The sequence below is a fragment of the Phyllostomus discolor genome, chromosome 7, assembly GCF_004126475.2.
Source record: "Phyllostomus discolor isolate MPI-MPIP mPhyDis1 chromosome 7, mPhyDis1.pri.v3, whole genome shotgun sequence".
NCBI classification, from domain to species: Eukaryota; Metazoa; Chordata; class Mammalia; order Chiroptera; family Phyllostomidae; genus Phyllostomus; species Phyllostomus discolor.
Genome location: NC_040909.2, coordinates 101114638 through 101128991, shown reverse-complemented (window position 1 = coordinate 101128991; position 14354 = coordinate 101114638). Strand labels below are relative to the sequence as shown.

Here is a 14354-nt window from a genome sequence, read left to right as displayed (position 1 = left end):
CCGGAAGGGGCGGGGCTACCCCAGTGCCTTAGAGGCTGCGTCGGCTCGAAACTTTCTTTTCCGCTTTGGGGTGGACGACATCGTGTTGCTCATGCGGTCCTCGTGGGGTTGGCGGCAGCGCCCGCGGACCCGTCGCCTCACTTTTCCAGGTAGTAGTAGTCTCCGCGATCTCAGTTCGTCCTCTCTTTCTGCTGGGAACCTGAGTCTGTGCGGAAGCCCATGTCCGCCTTGGGGCCTCCACTCTTTGGGCTCCGCGCCTGGGGCCCTGGAGGGCTCCGTCCTTTGCCCTTGTTCCTCCGCTGCCCTCACGCCCAATTGGCGCGGCCACGAGCTTTCCTGCACGCCATTTGCTCAGTCGCATTTTGTGAGTAACCGCCTGCGAGTCTTAACTCACCCGTTTCTTAGTCAACAACGGTTTCGACTGATCTCAGCTCAGTGACTAAGGGCTAGCCTTTGTGATCCAGTTGGATCCGAAGCGGCGGGAGTGTGAGATTGATGTCTTTTCTGTTCAGCCCGGCCTTCTCCGGAGTCTTTTTGTTTTTATTCCTGGTAAAGCTTTGAGGGCAGCCTAGACAATGTCAGGTCCGTTATGGTCTCTTGACAGAGTGGAGCTACTTGTCGGGATTTGTTCTGGGTCTTACTTTTGTTTATAAGGAAGAGAGGGAGATACGGAGAGAAATATCTAGAGGATGGGTTGCCTCTCAGGCGTCCCCAGTTGGGGCCCTGACCCCCCGCCCCCAACCCAGACATGGGCCTTAACTGGGATTCGAGGCAGTGACTTTGATTTATAGGCCGGCTCTCAATCCACTGAGCCACACCAGCCAGGGCTGGATCTTCTTTTCTAAGAAGACTAAAAATTGGCACTGAGGTTATAGAATAATATGTACTGTGTATAGAAGGCCCTTAGGCTGTAAATGCCTGCTATACCTTTAGAGGCTTGAGTTAACGTAAAGATGTCTGTTTCTGCACATAATGCAGAAGAAACTGGGCAACAGATGGGAGACCGGAAGATTGCATTGCCTATTCAAAAACAAGGTGTAAATGAATATTTCAGTGGCTTATTTTTTCCTCCCCTGGGTTGCTTCATCCAGAGCATTCTAACAGGGCAAATGTGATGGCTTAAAGTAGTTTATAATTGGTGTTACAGTCATCCTTATTGAGACATAGTAGCTTGAGCCCTATTTTCATGACTAAGTGTTGGAATTTGAAAAAAGTTTTTACAGACTAAATGTTTTGATGAAAAAACTGAGAATGCACTTAAATTCTGCGGCATAATAAATAACACGACAGACAGCCCACCAAGCCATTTAAGAACTGGAATTTGACCAATACAATAGTATCTATTTGCTTTCTATCCCATTCCCCATGCCTTCAATGCTCTGTATTTTGTGTCCAGTTTCTTGATGTTTTGAGGGGGGAGGGTAGGATGAGTAGCACTTTTCTACATAGATCTGTAACCCTAAACATTTTTTCATTTCAGGCTTTATGCAAATGAGACTGCATGCAGTTGTCAGTAGTTCCCATGAAATCATATTGAACTGAAATTTTCCAAGTTTTAATTTTTTCAAAACTGTTAATCTGTTCCTAACACTGATTATGTGAAATACTTAGATTTGCCATTGTAAACTTTCAGTTGGAGGTTTGTACACCTGATTTTATACATCTAACCTTTAACCTGGCTTGTGTGTTATCTTTGTCAAGCTCTGAGACAGAAAGCAATGGCTGGGTACTCATTAGGACCATTCTATCTTAAAATCAACACTGTCACAATAAAGCACATAAATATATCTACCTTTTTTTTTTTACCCATGCTAACTAACCCACTTCTGGCTTGGAAAGATCATGTATGGAATTATTAGGGCCTAATGAGTCAAAAGGACTAACACATTGTCAAATCATTGTACAATAGAAATTAAATTTTAGATTTATCAGTTTTGACTACCAAAAATATAGAATTAAGCAGCAGGTATGTTTCTGTGTTCCATTAAAGATATATTAAACAAATAGAAAATACACTACATGGTCTCAATGTTTTTAAAAATTGGTCAGTTGGGAAGATCACAAGTATGGTTATATTTATGGTTTCTGATAAGGAAAAGGCTCAACCATTATTCCATATAAGATGGCAAACATGCAGATACAAATAAAAATTTACAATGAAATACTAATTTCCAGGTGCAACAGAGCCTATGGGCTGAAGATGAGTGGCGGTTGTCATAATGAATGTTTTCCAAAAACTTAACTGCAGAGGATGACTAATCCCCTAGGATATACAGCTGCATGTAACAAGGTACCAAAGATTAGCGTTAAATTGTTTGCTTTAATATATTTATGGTGTTGTTCCTGAAGAATACATTTTTGACATAGAAAGGTTTACTAACTGGCACAATGATGACTTAAAATTACTTTTTGCCGTTTACCCAGCTGAGGGTTTCTTTGAAGAAATAATTTTAAGACTGAGATGCCAGTAATCTATATTGAGATCATGTGAATTCAACTAGGATGCAACTTTTTTTTTTAAACTAAAATCAGTGAAATGTTCTTTCAGCATATAGGTAGCTGCAGATGAATGAATGTTCAAGTTCTTAGCTGTGGTATATAAGAATTCTTCATTGCCTCAAGTAAGTAATTATGATTTATCAAGCATCTATTGAAAATTCAAAAGGGCTGGGGCCATTTCCTGTTAGTTGCCTTTGTGTTTGAGTACAGAATGATTTTCACTGTTGGTTTCTGGTTCCCCTCAAGGTATAGCATGCAACATTTTGGAGGGAAAAACAAAGCATTGGTCAAGAAGACATGAATTGAAGCAAACGATGAAAATAAATATTTTATTTAACATTGGTCACCTTATAATAAATTATATAGAAAATACATGTTTGAATACTTTTAATTGCTGGGTAATAAAATCTGTTTTCTTTAAAACATTAAGTCTTTAAACAACTCCATTATCATATTCACTAGTCAGACTCATTTTTAAATTAAGGGATAGTATGTTGTGGATAGTGACTTTACTTGAGGTGGTTGGCAGCTGGGGAGACATTTCTAGGACTTCATCTAGTTCTTACACCCTTTCTTGCCTTAGGGGATTTCTGGATAGGCCCTTATTACTGCATACTAGATAACTCTGTGGGCCTCCCTTCAGAACCTGCTGTACCTGAAACACAGTACAGTAGTCCTCACTTATTCATGGTTTCAGTTACCCGCAGTCCAAAAATAAATGGAAAAATCCAGAAATAATTCCTAAGTTTTAAGTTGCACATGGTTCTCAGTGAATCATTCTTTTATCCAGTGTACCCACATTGTACATTGCCTGCCTGTTAGTAGCTGTCTTACGGCATGAGTGCTTGTTCAGAAACCCTTACAGCTTATTACAGTATAATTTTATTAAATGTCTTACTGTGCCTAGTTTATAAATGAAGCTTTATCAAAGGTATATATGTATAGGAAAAAAGTATGCTACTATTCATGCTTTCCAGTATCCACTTGGGAGTCTTGGAGTATGACCCATGGGTAAGGCGGGGGACAACTGCAGGTTTCTTCTGTGACCTACAAATTTTATTAGTTTGCTTTTGCCCTTGTGAACAAAAAAGTAATATGGTCCTAGTACAAGTAATTACTATGTAAGGAAAATAATGACTGGATAGCCCAGCCTGTCCAGGACTTAAGAATTTACAAAAGTTCTAAAACTGAACTGAATTCTACCTGGGTAAAGATTTAACTAAATCTCATTTTCCCCCTGCTGAGTCCCATAATAATTTGTTTTAATTGGGGATATAATTTCAATATGGAAAGGCAAAAAATGTCTTCTGCAACATCTTAATCACTGCATCAGAGGTAACATTTGAAACCATTGCCCCGCCAATGTTATTGTCACAAAGTAAGGTCTTAAATACAGAGTTTGTATACTTTTTAAAACAACTACTTTCTGAAAACTGGCACCTGTGGATATTGAATATTGTCAAATGACTAGGAAATATACTCCTATACACAGTATTAGCTGAAGCATTACTTCAAAATCATACTTTTTCCATGGCTGAAGTAGAAATGAAAATTTTTCTCGGATTGTCTATTCATCACTAGCAAAAAAAGCTGTCCCAGGTCCATATGTGGTAATAAACTGTAGGAGCTGTTGTTGGTACTGAGCCAGATAGATGTCCCTTTGTTCTAAATATTCTTCATTATATAGTTCAAATGGAAATACTGCATTTGGAGAAACACAAAATACAGTGGCCCCTAAGTGAAGAAGGAAAAAAATGTAAAAAATACAATGCTAAATAAGAAATCACATTTTCAACAAAATAGTGAAAGTTTTAAAATTAAGTTCTGACCTACTTAACAGTTTCAGTAATCAGGATTTAAATTTGAACTCTTTTTTTACATTTGAGGCCAAGTAAACAGTTTCAGTAAATACATAACACTGGTACCAGGGCCAGGAGAAGACATGTTGACGTTTTAAAGTTTGGAAGCTAGAAATTTGCTTTATACTGAGTCACTACAGTTTTGAAGCTGACTAGTTATGTAAGGAGATGGGAAAAGAAGATGGGTGTTGGAAGGCAGGGAAACACTAATATTTATTTGATAGAGGTTAAGCTGATTGGGGATAAAGACATTGTATATTTGACAATTAGAAACCACTGACATAAAGACAGACATACAAACCTATGCAATAGAATAAGAGCCTGGAAGTAACTTCAAATACACAGTTAAGTGATTTTTGTCAAGGATTCCAAGACCATTAGGGAAAAGACAGGCATTCCAATGTGATGCTAGGAAAAGGATACCCACATGCAAAAGAAGGAAGTTGGTCCCTTCCCTTACACTGTATACAAAAATTAACTCAATAGATCCAAGATCTAAATGTAAGAACTAAAACTAAAACCCTTAGGAAAAAATGCATTGGGGAAATGCTTCATGACATTTGACTCAGCAATGAGTTTTGGAGCGTAACAGCAAAAGGCACAGGCAACAAAAGAAAAGCGAGAAAGTAGACATCAAAATAAAAAATGTGTGCATCAAAAGGTATAATCAATCATGGGAAAGCAACACATTTTTCCAAAGAAAGATACACAAATGGCCAACAAAGACACCAAAAGATGCTCAACATCACTAAGAAAAATGTACAGCCACGAGGATATAACCACATCACCCATAACAATGACTGTCAACAACTAAAGAAATGAGAACCCTTATACAACTGTTGGGAATGTAAAATCGTACAACCCTTATGGGAAACAGTATGGTGGTTTATAAAAAAATATTAAACAGTTGCCATATAATAGCAATTTTCTTCTGGGCATACACCCAAAAGAACTGAAAGCAAGATCTCAAAAAGACATTTGTATACTTAAGTTTACAGTAGCCAAAGGTAGAAAACAACTTGTGTCCACTGATGGATAATCAAAATGTCACATATATACATATAGACATTACTGAGTCAAAGAGGAAGGAAATTCTAAGGCATGCTACAACATGGATAAACCTTAAATACAGTACGTGAAATAAGCCAAGCAAAATAGGCAAATATGTAATTCCATTTATAGGAGATACCTCGAGAAGCCAAATTCATAGAGGGGCTGCAGGAAGGAGAGAATGTGGAGTTACTGTTTAACAGGTAGGAGATGTCAGTTTGGGAAAATGGAAAGGCTATGGAAATGGTTGGTGACAGCAATGTGAGTATACTTAACATCACTGGAACTGTACATTTAAAAATGGTTAAGATGGTAAATTTTGTATATAAGGGGAACCCCCCCCCCCCCCCCCCCCCGGCAAAAAAACAAAAAACAGAATTATCTTCTAGAGGGTGGGCTTCCCCCACTAGGAAAGTGTTCTAGGAGCCCATCTGTATCATTGTACCAGCTGGTGTTACTAGAAGCTGCAAAGGGCTTCAGTTAATGTTTTTTTGAAGACTGGATGCATTTGCCTATGTCATAATGGGTGACTTAGGAGCACATCTGCCCACATTGCATGGGAATGTTCAGTTTTTTACCAAAAATGGCATGATCCTTGTGTGCCACCCTCCCTATTAACCCCATCTCAACCGAAGTATTTTTTTTTTTGTTTCCCCAGATGAAAAAGTCCTCAAAGGGAAACATTTTGCTGATGTGGAAGAGGTGAAACAAAAAAACAGCAGAAGCACTAAGAGGCACCAAAATCGATGAGTTTAAAAACCGTTTTGAGCAGTGGAAAAAAACGTTTCAGTAGGTGTATTGCATCAAACAGAGAGTACTTTGAAAGTGACTGAAGTTTAAACATGTAAAAATAAATACACAATTGTTTATAAATTCCGTTTTGGGGGGTATACCTTTGTAATGTATATTTCATCACAATCAAAACTTTTGACTATTACTGTAGGAGTAAAGCTCTTAAATTCTGTTTCATTGACTGATTCATTGTATGAGTAAGTGTGCCTGGCCAGGGGTACACTGCTAGCCAAGCCAACAGTGCCTACCTTCCTGGAACTGTCTGTCACCAATAAACACAGCCTCATACTTTGGAGACTGCTCCTTTTACTGCTTTACCTTACCTTAAACCTGCTGTCTCAGAGAACAGTGTTTTTCCTTAGTGGCTCTCTAAAGGTGAAGCTTATTCCCAAACACCCTGCATATCTTAGTATGATAAGACAGAGGCATTGCCTAACTTGCTACCCCGGGGCCACTCACAGACCTTTCTTGCCCCTTCTTTCCTCTTGATAAAAATCTTTCTGTAATGCCCTGTGCCACCTGGGCTTTATCAACCCTTCACCTTCCACAGTCAGGTCAACAGCCCTTGGCTCACAATTTTCCCCTTTCCCAATTCCTGCCATTCTCTGATTTCCATGTGAATGACTCATTTAACTCCTGACCTCCTTATGTCCTAACCATTTTCCCTCTGCCTCCACCACACATTCTCAAGGTCACAGGAAACTGATATGACCAGAAACTTAACTTTAAAGTCATGAGTTCAAATGTCCTGTTCCCCTACACCACCTCCTAAGCTTCTATCTCAGAGACCTCCATCCACTTCTTTCAATTTACTTCATTCTTAACCAGTTTGAGTCCCTCCCTTGCCATGGTCCCCATTCCCTTGCCCCTCTGCAATACTCTGCCACACTGACCTATAAAAACCTCAACCAAACCATTCATTTTTTGCCTGCACTCAGGCTGCTAGACAGAAAATCATATCAGCATTTCTGGGTTTAATTTCAATGAATCACAGAAACCTCAAATGTACTGCCTGACAACTCTGCTGAATTTCTCCAGCACACCTGCTCTTGTCTCCCACAATGACTATTATAGTCCATTCTTCTCACATACCTTTTGTCTTTAGCTGATGACCTTACGTAGAGTATATCACAAAATCTGCAGACATACCCGATTCTGTACCCATTGTCTTCCCTGCTATAAAATTAAGCGACTCTCCTGTCACAGGCCAATATTTCATGTGTTCTTTGGATTCCATCTTATCTTTTTAAGGACATCACTCCTTTAATCTTCCCCTCTTTCATTAGTATCAATAGTAGTATTAGTTTACTCTCTATGGACATCATAATATCTATTATCATCTTTCTTTAAAAAACCCCATCCTGGGCCACATCTCCAGAAAATACCCTATTTCTTTCCTCATCTTCACAGTCAAATGTCTCAAAGTTGTCTATGTGTGCTATCTTCATATCTTCACTTCCTATCCCACTCAGATCCCCACTCCATTGAATTAGTTCTGATCATAGCCACCTACAACCTCCAAACTGCTAAATCTAATCATAATTAATCTCTTAGCACATGATACAGTTGACCACCCTGCTCCCTTCTTGAAACTCTTGGTTTCTATAATACCACCCTTGATATTCTTTCTACATTATACCTGCTGTTTCTCAGTCTCCTTTGTTAGTTCCATCTTCTCAAGCCCATATCTAAATATTGGAGTCTTCAAGGGTAGTCATGGAGTTCTCTGTGGTCTCTCTAGGTGATTTCACCCATTCCACAGTTTTGACTACCATCTCTGCTGATGATTTCTAAATTATATTTCTAGGTTAGAACTCTTCTAAACTCCATATTCTTATATCTGTCTATTAATATTTCTGTACAATGTCTCAAACATAATTTGATTTTTCTCCCAATCTTGTTCACTTTCTTCTCAGTCTTGGTAAATGGCACCGTAATCCACTTAGTTTCTCAAGACAGATACCTGATGCTTTTCCTAATTCCTGCATCTCCCTGCTGTCTCAACTCCTAAATCCAGTTCTTGAGCACAATCTATTGGTTTTTACATCCAAGAAAAATATCTTAGTACAGATGATTTTCCTGCTATGTTTAACATTTAAGTTCTTAATATTGTTTTGCTTAAGACTTAAAAATCAATATACCTAACTCAAATTTATTATAAAAACAAAAAGTAATTAAAGGGAAAAAATCTTCACCTAGTTTTATTTCAACAAAGGTTTTCTTAGATGCTTTTAAAAAGTCTTGACAAGGTAGTTACCAGGTGAAAATAACCATATACTACTATAGGAGTACTTATAGTACTATAAACTTTAAATTCAAAGACACATTTTTGTCTTCTTACTGAAATCTAGTTGTGTCTTAGATATCTTTGATGACGTGTCAGTAAAATTGGCAGCATTTTTTCTTTATGGCATATAAAATAAAGTCTTAGATTCTAAGTTATGTTTTAAATGTATATTAAGAGAAGAATGGAAAAAAGAAGCAAATTTTTTAAAAAAATGTAGCCTTGGCTGGTGTGGCACAGTGGATTGAGTGCTGGCCTGCAAACCAGAGGGTCGCAGGTTCGATTTCCAGTCAGGGTACATGCCTGGGTTGCAGGCCAGGTCCCAGGTAGTGGGTGCTCAAAAGGCAACTACACATTGATATTTCTCTCCCTCTCTCCCTCCCTTCCCCTTGCTCTAGAAAGAAACAAATATTAAAAAAATAAAAATTCATATTCTTCCTCTTGTTTAGTATTAGTTGAGAACCAGGTTTTTCTCTTGGTAAATAAAACTAATTCCAGATGATAATTAACCTTTTTTAGGGGTCATGATTTATCTCCCTAAGCAAAAAGGAATAAAGCAAATGCATATACAAATTTACATATAATTTAGAGATTCACAAACCCCTAGGCCTCTCAAGTATCCATAGATCCTAGGTTAGGAATGCTTGATTTAGATAATTACAGAACAAAGTCCTAATGTTCTAAAGGATATTTGCAAAAAGTTATAAATTCAATAATTTAAACACTAAACATATACACATAGAAAAGTCAGTGTTAAAACATCTCTTTAAATCCCAGGATTGGAATTAAAATTTGGTTTGAAGCAAGGTTTATCTCATCAAAATTAATGTCTCATCTAATCAAGAAAAAATTAATTTTCTTTACTCTTACATTAACAGTCCTTTTAGGTTTTTATTAGCAAAACCATAATAAGCTCCAACCATTTTAAATAATTAAATGCTGTAGTCCTAGTATTATAACTAGCCATTCAGAGAAGGTTGGTGATGCAAGATGATCACATTTTCTTTGGCTATGTGCCTAATTCCACTGTTGGGGACTGACTGCATGACTATTGGAGGTTACACATTATTTTAAAAGGAAGATAAATTTAAAATCATTTGATGTGTAGTGTGAAGTACATTTTTTCTAGAATTATTTAAACAATGCAATGTTCAAGTATAGAAACAATCATACACAATATGGAACTTAATATCAGAAAGTGATACTGCCTATAAGCAATCAGTAATTGTTTAAATTAAAACAGGCCTTACCTGATAGAAATGTATTATTCCTTAAAATATACTATATATATATATATAACAGTTTAACAGTAAAAATATTTAAGTAACATAATTATTTGTAGTCATCAATAATTTTAAAGATTACCATATTTCAATGTGAGAGATGTTTCAAATAATAAGGCTGCAATTAGTACATCCTCTTTAAGCACTTTGTTTCTTAAGTTTAGTCTAGCATGGGCTTCAGATAGGGAAACTCTAAAAAAGAAAATTGATACCAATCAAAATATGTTGATAGTATAAAAACTATATATTTTAGCAGGAACAAACCAAGACGTGTGACCATAAGCAACACCTTAAGGATGAGCATATTCTTTCTTTTGAAAAATTTATTTTCAAAGCACTTTTCTCACCAAGTTGAACAGACTCTTCCAGAATAAGCAAGTATTTTGACTTATCAAAGAGTTGGTTTCCACCCTCGCTTATCTTTGTTATTTTATATACCATCTCGCCACATTCTTTTCGTATAAATACAGAGTTGGGAAAACTAAGCTAACTAAATATCTCTTAAAAACACATCGTTGGGATTTTCTAACAGTTCTTCGTCTATTTGAAGTCCTCATAGACTCTTGAAATTTCAGTGTTGGAAGACATCTTTGAGGTTAAAGTTCAAACTCCCATCAGATAACTGAATTTTCTCTATAACATTTAATGTATAGTCTCTTGAACTTTTCCTAAGACTCACTAGGAATCATGAAGTAATCCATTTCTTTATTTTTAAACTATATTTGATTACTTGAAGATACCTCCCTTAAGCTCTCATTAGGCATTTGTAATGTACTTGAATGATTGCTGGCCTTGGGAATCAGAAAAACTGGGCTAAGTCTCCAGAATTCACTAGCTGTGTGACATTGTATAAATTATTTAATTTCTGACATTATTTTGAAATTCAGCTATAAAATGGGGATAATAATTCATAGTGATTTTGTGATTTCAAATAAGGTCATCTTGGGACTTACTTACAAAGAGTATATAAATGTAAGCTGAAATTGGTTTCACTACAATTTCCACCTAGTGGTGGCTGGTTCTGTCTTCTGGGATTACAGAACAAGCCTAATACTTACATGTGACAGCCCTTCAAATACACAACACAGCTTTTCTAGTTGCCCCATATTTTCGTTTCTCAAGATAAATATTTCTAGTCCTTTTAAGATGTCATAAGACATCTTAAAGTTCAGGCCCCTCACCATTCTGGCTAGTGGGCAGATGTTAATATTCCTTTTTTGTATACTATTATTACAGTTGTGATTTAATGTTAATATTCCTTTTCAGTATAGTATTACAGTTGTAACCAGCAGAATAGAATAGAAATAACATTTTCTTACTCATGATACCATATTCTATTAATGCAACCCCAAATCACAGTATTGTTAACAGCCATGTATATTGACTCATATTAAACATCAAAAGAATGAAATCTCATCTTTTTCATATTAAGTCATATCACCCTTTCCCATCCATTTATACTTGTACTAGGGAGGTTGACATCTAATTGAGGACATTACATTTATCCTATTAATTTTCTTTTTAGACTAAGACCATCATTCAAACTTATAAAGATCTCTCCAGAGTTGTTTATTTACAGATTTACAGATTATCATGTTTCTGATGTCTTACCCAAGCTCCTTGTAGTAGAGGGGGGAGGTCAGGGGATGGAGGGATCAAGCAAAAAGGAAAAAGGACTCATGGGCATGGACCACAGTGTGATGATTGCTGGGGGAAGGAGTATAAGGGGACTAAATGGTAGTGGGAAAAAAATGCAATAAATACTAAGACACAGACACCAAAAAAAAAAAAAAATGACCAGGACAGAATAGGTATACAGCCTTTCAAGAAAAAAAGAAGACAGTATTGTTCAGCTCTACTTTAGAAAAGTAAGCATGGTATATTAGGTACCTGTCTATATAAGTAGGAGAAAAATTCAAAATTTATGATTCCTTTGACTAGTGGTTCATTGACTTTTCTATTTCATAACCCTCATCTCCTCCTCCTCTAGGGTTTATTTCTACAATGGGAAAATGTACAGTTATATTAAAATTGACTGCTTTATTTTTGAATTAATCAAATGTAAACAGGTTATTTAAATAAATTATTTTTACAACAAAAAATATGAGAAAATAGGATTTTCAAAGCTTTGAAGCTTTGAGTATTGAATATTGATTTGAGTATCTTAAATATTACTTCAGAAAATGGAAAGTATTATATAATTTTGTTTACCATTTTAAAGCATCACCATTGATTTCTACCTTGTCTTATCTTCAGCATTTTTTTCATCTTTATAAAGATAAATATACCATTGGGAGAAATTAGCTAAACATATTTATCTCATATAGGCCCATACTTGATCTTTCTTGCTGGTTCCTCACTTGTCTTATTTTCTATTTCAGTTATAACAAGATACTTATTTAATGGATTGCTTTATTCCTAGTCCTACTTTATAATTTTTTAGATTATATATTAATCTATATTGAAGTAATGGTCTACCAATAGGGGACTATTTAAATTACAGTATAGCCACATCACAACACAGCAAAACTGTAATGCAGCTATTAAAACAGAATGAGGTAATTCTTCATGTGCTGATAGTGTGAGTGTATAATACATACGAGGTCTGTCCGAAAAAAGTACAACTGTTGTCAATATAATGAGAATGGTTTGTGTGACATCAATGTAACCTTGCAGCCAATGAGAGTGGACTAGAATGTACATGCATGAACAATGACTTTATTGTACCACTCAGTGGGGGACACCATTGAGTACCATGTATACTGTGTGGCTGTCATATTGAAAATGACTGAGTAGTAGAGCAATGAATCTGCATCAAATTTTGTGTTAAGCTTGAACATTCCTCTGTGGAAACTATTTGGATGATTCAGAAGGCCACAGCTATGGGCAACTGGTGACTGGCAACTTCATCACAACAACACACCTGCTCATGCATCACTTCCCATGCAGAGTTTTTTTGGCAAAACATCAAATCAAATCACCCAGGTGACTCAGCCCTACTATAGCCCAGATTTGACACCCTGTGACTTCTGGCTTTTCCCAAAACTAAAATCACCTTTGAAAGGGAAGAGATTTCATAATGTTTATGGGATTTAAGAAAATACTTCAGGGCAGCTGATGGTGATTGGGAGAACTGTGTGAGGTCTTAGAGTGCCTACTTGCCTACTTTGAAGGGGACCAAGGTATCATTGTCCCATGTACAATATTTTTTGTATCTTGTATCTTCTTCAATAAAATGTCTCTATTTTTCATATTACATGGCTGGATACCTTCTGGAAAGACCTCCCATATACCATGCAAGATTCCATCTGGGCAAAAGGAGAATATCCATATTTATATATTTATATTTATATCATAATATACAGGAATATATATCCCTATATTGTAATATGTATGTATATGTAATGTTTAAATAACATTTCATCTAAAATACATAACATTCAAATAAATATGTATTATTATACATCATATATTTAAACTACATATTTGTACATGCTAGAATTTAAATGGATAATTTCTGGAAGGATACACAACTTTTTTAAAAAAAGATTTTATTTATTTTTAGGCAGAGGGGAAGGGAGGGATAAAGAGAGGGCGAGGAACAATGTGTGGTTGCCTGTCATGCACCCCCAACTGGGGACCTGGCCTGCAACCCAGTGGGAATTGAACCAGTGGCCCTTTGGTTCACAGGCCAGGGCTCAACCCACTGAGCCACACCAGCCAGGGTCACAAAAACTCTTTACAGTGACTAAAGAATTCAAATTTGGGGCCTTGCCCAAAATGAGTTATTACCAGAGATAACTTTTTACGACCTCTCCATAGGACAGGGCAAATATCTAATTACTGCTCATCTGATCTTATTGTCCTGGGAATGACCTTCCTCCCCTCTGAAGCCCAAGGAACCTTACCTCATCCTTAGCTCAAAATGTCACATGTACTCATTTAACTTTCCATCCCTGAATATCTCATGTATGTTGGGTTCCCATATATACTATGTAATTAAACTTGGTTGATTTTCTCTTGTTAATCTGTTTTATGTTGATTTAATTATTAGATCAGCCTGAAAAACCAAGAAAGGTAAAGGAAAATTTCTTCCTCCCTACAAATGTGAATAGCCACATTTAAAAAAATCATTTTCATTTGAAATCAGTATACTTCTCTCAGACACATCTTATACAGAGGGTCCAATAAAGATTAATTTAGTCAAAACAAATTACTGGAGGTTCAAATGATATAATATTTTATATAACAAAAGGAACTGAGTCACTTTAAATTCTTTTGGAACAAAGCAAATTATAAACTGACCAACTAGTAATCAAACAAAGAAAACAAATGAAACAGATAAATAAGTTAATCAAACACATCATTTAAAAGTCAATACTGGCTTTAGCATTTTACATTGAATACCTACAAATATTTTAATGCAGATGCTGACAGTTTTGATCCACATTTAGAATCAGTTCTGATTCTGCGACTTGCTAGATAATAGCCATGAATCATTCTTTCTGCCTCCAAGCTGAATTCTACATTCAAATTCTTTGCAAAAGCCAGCAGCTAAATTAAAAAATGTGAAAAATTTAAGAAACT

General features: G+C 36.2%; 1 protein-coding gene, 1 long non-coding RNA gene and 1 other non-coding gene across 5 annotated transcripts in view; 2 read left to right on the top strand and 1 right to left on the bottom strand.

Moving 5' to 3' along the window:
* Positions 1-38: 38 nt before the first annotated feature.
* LOC118501722 lies at positions 39-6364 on the top strand. 3 transcript variants are annotated; one of them, XR_004904370.1, is made up of 4 exons: positions 39-149; positions 2176-2290; positions 2549-2621; positions 6067-6364. It is a non-coding gene; the product is annotated as an uncharacterized LOC118501722 (long non-coding RNA). The 3 variants fall into 3 exon arrangements; XR_004904371.1 differs by lacking the exon at positions 39-149 and adding an exon at positions 159-364; XR_004904372.1 differs by lacking the exon at positions 39-149 and adding an exon at positions 463-486.
* On the top strand, positions 2380-2469 carry LOC114514901. The gene has a single exon (XR_003686131.1). It is a non-coding gene; the product is annotated as a small nucleolar RNA SNORD87 (small nucleolar RNA).
* The window catches only part of MCMDC2 (minichromosome maintenance domain containing 2), a 33734-nt gene continuing 23271 nt past the window's right edge, over positions 3892-14354 (bottom strand). The window contains exons 12-14 of the mRNA XM_028534078.2: positions 14179-14321; positions 9850-9959; positions 3892-4233 (exon numbers count right to left, since the gene is read on the bottom strand). Of these exons, the coding sequence (XP_028389879.1) occupies positions 4067-4233; positions 9850-9959; positions 14179-14321 (420 nt within the window). The 3' untranslated portion in view covers positions 3892-4066. The remainder of the gene's footprint in view (positions 4234-9849; positions 9960-14178; positions 14322-14354) is intronic.